At 37.7% G+C, this 8,702-nt stretch overlaps 1 protein-coding gene across 5 annotated transcripts in view; it reads left to right on the top strand.

Annotated features, from left to right (window-relative positions):
• The window catches only part of Wrn (WRN RecQ like helicase), a 131,740-nt gene that overhangs the window by 76,364 nt on the left and 46,674 nt on the right, over nucleotides 1–8,702 (top strand). For all 5 annotated transcript variants that reach the window (XM_031339505.1, XM_031339506.1, XM_031339503.1 and 2 more), the window contains 3 exons: nucleotides 2,746–2,933; nucleotides 5,144–5,318; nucleotides 7,264–7,445. In XM_031339505.1, the coding sequence (XP_031195365.1) occupies nucleotides 2,746–2,933; nucleotides 5,144–5,318; nucleotides 7,264–7,445 (545 nt within the window). The remainder of the gene's footprint in view (nucleotides 1–2,745; nucleotides 2,934–5,143; nucleotides 5,319–7,263; nucleotides 7,446–8,702) is intronic.

Here is an 8,702-nt window from a genome sequence, read left to right as displayed (position 1 = left end):
GCGTGCGTGCGTGCGTGTGTGCGTGTGTGTGTGTGTGTGTGTGTGTGTGCGTGAGTGCGTGTGTGTGTGTGTGTGTGTGTGTACTTTGAGACTTGAATTTAGGTCTTTATGTCTTAGAACATTTTGGTGTTCTGTCTCGTTTGATATTTACGGTTTGATGTATAGCCAGTGTATGGAGGCGAGACACTGCAGCTTAGGGGTTAACCCGCACGGTGCCACATCTAGTAACTGACAAGGGCAGAACCTGAATCCTGGCAGTCTGACCCATTTCAGAGCATCTCACTGCTGTACATGCTTTGTCTGATGCTGTTCTATTAGCTTTTGGAAAGTGAGTCTTATGCTCACTCTCTTTGTCCACTCATTGACTGCATTCTTTCTAAGCAAGCCTGTGGAACTCACTCTGGAGACCAGGCTGCTCTTGAGCCTAATCTCTTTTTAATAAAAGGAATCCTTGTCTTCTTTTCCGAATGGACGATATCATAAAAACGTCTACCTTTATCTGCATGTGTAATTAAGCAAGGAGTTTCCTGGTACATTTGCAAAGTGTTTGATAAAAACATTTATGACAATTAAAATTCTTTGTTCACGTAAGGTTAAAAATGTAAATTCCTAGAAAATTGTAATAGTTCTTTTTAAAATGTTAATTAAGGGTTTTTTGTTTTTTAGTTTTAGGTTTTTTTGTTTTTTTGTTTTTGTTTTTTTTCAAGATAGGGTTTCTCTGCACAGCCTTGGCTGTCCTGGAACTCACTCTGTAGACCAGGCTGGCCTTGAACTCAGAAATCCACCTGTCTCTGCCTCCCAAGTGCTGGGATTAAAGGTGTATGCCACCACTGCCCGGCTAGTTTTAGTTTTTATTTTTGTATGTTTTTTTTACAGGGTCTCACTGTGTAGCTGGGGACAAACTCCAACCCTGCTCCCCTTTTCTTCACCCTTCTGAGTGCTGGGATCATAGGTGCATGCCACTACCCCTGACAGGGTCCTCTAAACACCCAGGAGTCCTTATGTCAGGCCGTGTCTGTTATAGTATCATCTTATATCGACCATTAATCAACCATAGTAATGATTGATTAGAGAACTAGATTTCTTCAAAAACAGGGCTCTGCATGACTTAATCACTATATATACATTCCAAACATAGAAAACAGTCTGATTATTAGACTGAAGATTAATGTGGGGTTACATTTTAAAGTGTTTTCACAAATTTAAAAATAGACAATACAAAAAAATGACCCTAATTACTTGGTTTCATTGTACTAGTTTATTTTTGTATGACTTTGGATACATTTTAATCTAATTAAGTTATTTTTAATTGTAAGAGTAGCTGTTTCTTAACGAATTTGCTGCTGAGGACCAAAGCCAGGGCCTTGGCAGGCTAGTATTTTCCCACTGAGCCATGCCTTCGGCCACTTAATTGTTCCTTTCTATATATGACTGAAAATAAGCTTTATTTTCTAAGCCAACAAAATTAAATAATGCTTGAAGCTTTGTCTAAATCTATATTATTTTTATTGGTAATATTTATTTTATGTTGGACACTTATTTTTATTAATTTATATTGTTCAAAATAATGAGTTTCATTATATTTCCATAATGTATTTAATGTACTTTGGTCATACTTATTTCCTAAGAGATTGTATTTTGTTTTAATTAAAAGTCAAATTGTATACATATTTCTTTGCAAATTAGCAAACTAAATGCACATTTATACTTAGATACAAGATAAATGCTTAAATTTCTTTATGAGGTAGTCACCGTATGTTTGAATAATTTTATTAGGTTGTTGTTTCCTCTATCTGTAGCAGATGATAAAATACCTTTAAATAAAGTTGAATTCTTAGCGATAGAATAGCTAATAATTGAGAAATAAATTTTAAGACAGCCTTTTCTTTTCTGGTAATGAAATGGTACCATGGTTGAGTATATCCCCATTATAATAGTTACAAAATGTGAGGCATTTACATGGAAGGTATTTTGCTCACCTACTTGTGAATTTCTTAACAAAATATTCAGGTTTTCCCTGTCTCCTGTTTCCTTCTGATTTTGCCGCTCACCCTGTCAAGAACTGCTAGAAAATAGCCTTTGAGTCGGTTGCTTAAAGAAGCAGGTGTTTGACTTTCTACATAGTTGGTATATCCAGGGTGGCACTGGGAACAGAAGACTGAAGAGAGCTTGTCACGGCTGTTGGGAGACTCGCTGCCACAGCTGAAAAGCCATATGCCAATGTAATTTTGAAGGAAGCTTCTCATGAAATAAAAGATGAATTGTTTTATGTAGCTAGGCTATTAAATTATAACTCTGCCAGGGTGTATGTATTGTGAGTTACAGATTATTTAAAAACAAAACAAAACAAGATATAATCTCTGCTTCTATTAGCACTAAAATATAAATGGCTAATCAATAGTTTTAATTTAGTAGGATAAGATAAATTGCATCAAAATCTTATGGATTTTGTGTTTGATGTATTAAGTAGGAGATAACTTTTCCCTTTTAAAAATAAACATTTTTTTCTTTTCTTTACTCAGGGTATGTAGCTTGGTGGTAGAGCACTCACTGAGCATGCCCAAGGTTCTGTGTACCATTCCCAACATGACAAAAAGAAATAAATAGTCAAATAAACCAAAACGAGAATGTGTGCAGCTTGGACATAGTTCTTATATGGTCATGACTGTTGATTTGTCAGAAGACAGTGAAAAATCAATGAGCTTCCTGCCTTTTAAAAATCCGTTTGTATTGGATTTCACCCAGGTTCCAGTCATTGCACTCTCTGCAACTGCAAGCTCGTCAATCCGGGAAGACATTATAAATTGCTTAAACTTGCACGACCCTCAGATCACCTGCACTGGATTTGATCGACCAAATCTGTACTTAGAAGTTGGACGAAAAACAGGGAATATCCTTCAGGATCTAAAGCCATTTCTCGTCCAAAAGGCAGGGTAAAGGCAGAAACTAGCTGAAATGATTTTTAAAGGAAGTTATTTTATTTTATTTTTCTATTTCTTTTTACATATATATTTAATGTTTCAAATTTTATGCAGCCTTGGTTCAAATTAAGAGCATTATATGGTAAATTTAGTGACCTAGATTAAAGCACATAAAAAAATTTCCATTCATGTTTTTAGAATTTCACATAGTTTAGTTTGACCATATTCATCCTTTATTACTCTCCCTACTTCTCCCAGATCCATCCTATCTCTTCACTGCACCCCAGCTTCACGCCATCTCTCATTTGTGAACAACACATCAAGTCTCATTCGTACTGTCCATATGCTTCTGGGTAGAGGGCATCCACGACTGTATGGACAGCTAGCCAGGAGCTGTACCCCTAATGGAAACTAACTCTCCCTCTCCCAGAAGCTATCAGCTGTCTGCAGTCCACTCCTCGGTTAGGGGTGGGGGCTTGCTCTAGTGCAGACAAGAGTTCATGAGCGCAGTGGTCCTGCCACAACCAGGACAATGCAGACAACCGTGACTACTCAGAGTTCATGAGCGCAGTGGTCCTGCCACAACCAGGAGACATGGCTTTGCTCCAGTTTTCTCTGCCCATTGGCCTTTACGTTCTATTTGTCCACTCTCCCATGATATTCAAAGTATTTATATTTTGCAAGGACAGAGGAAAGGTGGCCAGGAACTAATTTTTCTAATATTGTTTTTCTTTTATATTGTTATTCAAATAGGATATATTCTTTTAATAATTTACAACTAAAAGAACAAACATGACAGGAGCATTATTTATGAGTTCTGTCAGCTTTACTAATTAGATGATCTACCTCTGTCGGAGGGACTGTTTAATAGTCTGTATAGAGTCTGTACATGTTCCAAAGACTGTCCTAGATGCTGTATACAAGTGATCTAGGTAAATCCTCTAACATAAGGAAATACCTCTATATGTCTATTTTACTGATGAAACTGTCCATTGCACTCTAAGATTTGTTTTTTAAATATATTTTATGTCTTATTTTGTATGCTAAGAACCTTTTATAATTCTCTGTCTTGCCTGCTGAGTAGAAAGTTAATATTTCCATTATATGAACTATTCGGAATAATACAAAATAATTTTCTCCTACCAATACCATTACAAACCATATCCAGGTAAGTAAGAACACAGATCACTGTCAGTGTTTTCCTCTTCTAGAGAGGATGCACATGGGAAGACATGTCCTAGGTTAAGAAAGGGCTAGGTTTTGTTGTGGATATTAGGGAGTAATTTAAGTCACACCTGAGCAATGCTTGCTGTTCTGACTGGAGTAGGAATATGATGAACGTATTGATAGTTTTTCTGCTCTAGCTGTCTCCTTGAGTCTGCTGTTACACGGACCTTTCTAGTAAAGGGAAAAGTTCTCTTGTCAAAGGCTTCTTCTAAACTGGTTGTTTCTACACTCATGTCATTACTAACCCCTAATCTTTGGTTCTTTTCGATGCACATTATTTTTAATATCTATGGCTATTTTTTATAATAGCCCTCTTCTTTCATATATATATATAATATATATATATATATTATATATATTAAAGTGCCTTCCCCCATCTTCTCTTGTGATGTATTTTCCCATTTTTGGCATCATTTGCCTTATAATATCTTATACAAATGCCTTCTTCCTGTATTTATATTGATTCTGGTAATGGTGATTAACTTTTAGCCCAGATTTCTCTGATCTCTCATTGCACATCTATCCTTGGTGTTACAGGTTTATCATCTGCAGATACAGCCTTAAACCTGGGAGTAAAATTTTATCTTCAAACCTTGTATAATATTTTATGCAACAACAAAACTATTCTCTTGTCTCTTAAATAAGAATAGATTAATCTATTGTTCTGCCTTTCTAGACATACTTTTATCCATACCTTGTAAGTTTTAAAATCAATTTTTTTCTAAAACAAAGTGATTTCTGGTTTTAACTTTAATTTGGGCCAATATTGAATGTCAGAGTTTTGCATCCACACAATACATTTCTACATTTGTCTTTCCAGAATGTTTTGGATTTTCAGGGAGTTGAAGTGTTTTTCGGTCTGCTGACTTCTTTAAGACTTTTACTTAGTGAAAGGCAAAAATTATGAAAGATAATTTCCAAACTATGATGAACATACACGCAGCAGGTGTGTTTGTTTTCTCTATCTCCCTACCTCTTCCCTGTCTTCTCCACAGTACTGCCTGGGAATTCGAAGGTCCAACCATCATCTATTGTCCTTCGAGAAAAATGACAGAACAAGTTACTGCTGAACTTGGGAAACTGAATTTAGCCTGCAGAGCATACCACGCCGGCATGAAAATTAATGAAAGGAAGGACATTCATCATAGGTTCCTGAGAGATGAAATTCAGGTATGCAGACCAACCATTTTTCTTTGAATTCTTCACAGGAAGTTTACATATCCGTCAATCATTTATGTACCAAAATTTTAAGAAAAATTTATTATATTAAGCACAGAGTCACTATTGTGATAAAGGTAATTGCTGTATAGTGAAAATGGATGTAATAAACCCTACAGCTTAATGTAAATAGCAAATAGTCTCTGTTACTGGCTACACAGAGAGGCAGCACTAGCTCTGTCAGAACAGATTTTGTAATGGGAGTGGCCATCGAGGAAGCTGAAATTTGAGTAGTCTCTGTCAAGTTTACCAGGTCAGTAGGTAATGAGGGCAAAGGAAGTGGCTGTAGAGTCCCAGGAAGGAGGAGCAGGTGCAGAGACACTGTCACATGAGTGCATCCTGGGCTCAGAGAGGAAGAAGTCAGAAGTGGTTGGAGAGGAGGGTGAGCTGTAGGAATGGCAGTCAGGGGACACAGAGAGAAAGTTAGACCCTCTCAGGAAGGCTGCGTGGGGTGGTTGGCCAGCTTAACGATGGGAAGGGTCCCTGGGTAATGGTGCTCGCCTTCCACCCAGACGCAGCTATTGTCATAGGAACAGGTCTAATGCTTATAAGAGACTTTTGTGCACATCTGGCCTACTGCCTGTCTTAGGTACTTCTCTGTTGTGCAACTTACAGAAGAAACAGTTTGTTGGAGCTACAGTTTCAGAGAAGGGAGCTTGTGGTCACCGTGGAGAGTGTGCAGCAAGCAGGGCGTGGTGCTGGGGCAGGAGCTGACAGCTTAAGCATGCAGAGACAGCTAGCTGGAGGCATGAGCCTTTGAAATCACAAGGCCAGCCTTAAGGGCCACCCTTCCCCACATGGACACACTTCCTAATTCTTCTCCTATTAGTTAACATCAGATGACAACATAATCCAGTGAAGCTTAGAGTTCCATTGGTTATTAACTGCTAGCTGAGCTGCGTGGGCTTCTTCGCCCTAAGCGTTTGCCTTCCCCACCTGTGCTGTCATCCCCGTTCTCTCACCCATCCTTTGCGTGTTCTGGTTTGTTTAGGATCTTTTGTTGCTTTCACTTCCTATGTTTTTCCTTTCTCTTTTCTGTCATTCTCGTGGGCCATCCTAGAACATACGTTACTAACAACACTTACATTTTACTGTTGTCTCTTCAGTGAGGCATCTTTTCCCCTCCCCCCTCCCAAGCCTTCGCTGTGACTCTGGAGGTGTTTATCGCTCTACCCTGACGCAACTTACTTATACTGCTGTCTTAATTTTTGTCAGTTTTTATGATTCTCTACTGACTCCCCACTAAAAATGCTGGAAATTCACTAGCCTTTCCCTACCATGTCTGCAGTCCTAGACCCTGTTGGTTTATATCTTAACTCTGGTTAGATCTGATATGGTTATCAACTTAAGCACTTTACCTTTAATCTTTATAACATATTATTTGCATATATTTTTTGTATTCTTGTTATGAAAGGTTTTTTTTTTCTGGGTACTCATCTCTAATTCTCCTGTGAGTTTTCCCAACCATATATACTTTAGTTTGGTAGGTACATTCACATTAGGCCATTTGACAGTTTTATCCTCTTGATATTGTACCTGTCGTAACAATGCATCGTTAGCTGCATTTCACTTTGCAGGAATGATATTACACTTAGAATAATACATTCTGTCATCAGGAGAGGACACTTGAAACTTGATAATAATACAAAAGTTTTATTTACTATAGTAACTGTTTATTATAGCTTCAAGTACCCAGAGAAACTCCTTTATTCGCTCCTTCTTATAGAGATGAACAGAAATCACATTTTATCTGTATTTGGGTAGATTATCTTTTAGTCTGTAGGTAAAGTTATCTATAATTTAGTTTGACATTGGTGAGCTAGCTGCTGTTTTACTTTGTAAGTTTAAGTTATGCTGAAATGTGAGTCTTACTCTGTTGGTTGTTGTGCATTCTCAGTGTGTTGTAGCTACTGTAGCTTTTGGAATGGGCATTAATAAAGCTGACATTCGCAAAGTGATTCATTATGGCGCACCTAAGGAAATGGAATCTTATTACCAGGAAATTGGTAGAGCTGGCCGTGATGGACTTCAGAGTTCCTGTCACTTGCTTTGGGCTCCAGCAGACTTTAACACAACGAGGTACAAATGCTTATTGTTTTCTTACAAATTCCTTTTTTTCCTTTCCAAGAATGTAATTGAGGGAACATCCAAAATATCAAGTGATCTCTGAGTATATTTAAAGGGGTCGCCACTGAAAAGGGAGCAAAACCAACAGAATATCCCTGAAGAGCATTTTTGCTCTTATCAATAGGAGGCGATCCAGTTGGGGTTAACAAGATCGGGACTCTATCTGGATGTATAGCAGAGGTCTTATGGCATGCTGTCCTATTGTACAGCAATGAGCAGTTCTCACACTTTAAATCCTCCAGTCATATGGCTACAGTTTTATTTAAGTAGGTACCATGTATCCAGTGCTATAATGGTGATAATTCTAAAAGATGTATCCAAGTCTTGTTTAACTCTCTTTACTGTTGTTTCTGTGACTTGTTCCGTAAGTGCATGCCACTGTTCATAGACTGAAAATCACCTTGTCGATAGTGCCTAATCATGTAAGTGTAGCGAGAGTGCCATCATAAAATAGTATATGTTCATGGTTTAAATTCAAGAAAAGGAAATGCCTACTTAAATACTAACTAAATTGTCACTTACATCCTGTAGGTTTATATTAGAAACAACAGCTTCAAATTCCATAATCGCAGGGACACCATTTACCAGTTATCTATTGGGAACCAGGAAAAGAAGTCAGTGTGGCTCAACCAGTGAAGCTGCCAACATAAAGGACCTTTCCGTATCCCTGTAGGCTGATGAGTAAGCTAGGCACTGGTAGCTAAAAGGTTAGGTAGGATTAGATAGTAAAAAGGGTTGTTATAAAATCTAAGATCTTTCTAGGAATAGTCAGTATATTCTACTTTGTAACACATAGAGCTGAACTCTGGTCCCCTGAAAGCAAGCATTCTTAGCCACTGAGCCATCTCTAGACCAGGCACCAGACAAAGTCTTTATCAAGCCTTTTAAAAACTAATTTAAAGTAAGTTGGATAGAACACATCCATGCAAGCTACTATTAAGTTTGGAATATATCAAATATCACTTGGTTAGGGCCAGATCTTATTTGTGCATTATGCTAACATGCTGGAAACATTATAGGCCTGAGTTTTATAATGCAATCTCACCAGTAGATACAGTTAAGGTTTATGTGGGTTTTGAAAGATATGCTGAGTGGTTTATCTCATTAGGATTGATCAGGAAATATTAGTTGTGCCAGAATACCCATGCAATTGTTACTTAGTATCCATGGTGACTGGTTCTGGGACCTTTAAGGTAATGAACAGAAAAA

This window comes from Mastomys coucha, unplaced genomic scaffold, assembly GCF_008632895.1.
Source record: "Mastomys coucha isolate ucsf_1 unplaced genomic scaffold, UCSF_Mcou_1 pScaffold22, whole genome shotgun sequence".
NCBI classification, from domain to species: Eukaryota; Metazoa; Chordata; class Mammalia; order Rodentia; family Muridae; genus Mastomys; species Mastomys coucha.
Note: the sequence above shows the minus strand (reverse complement) of the source record. Positions and strands in the feature narration are given on the sequence as shown.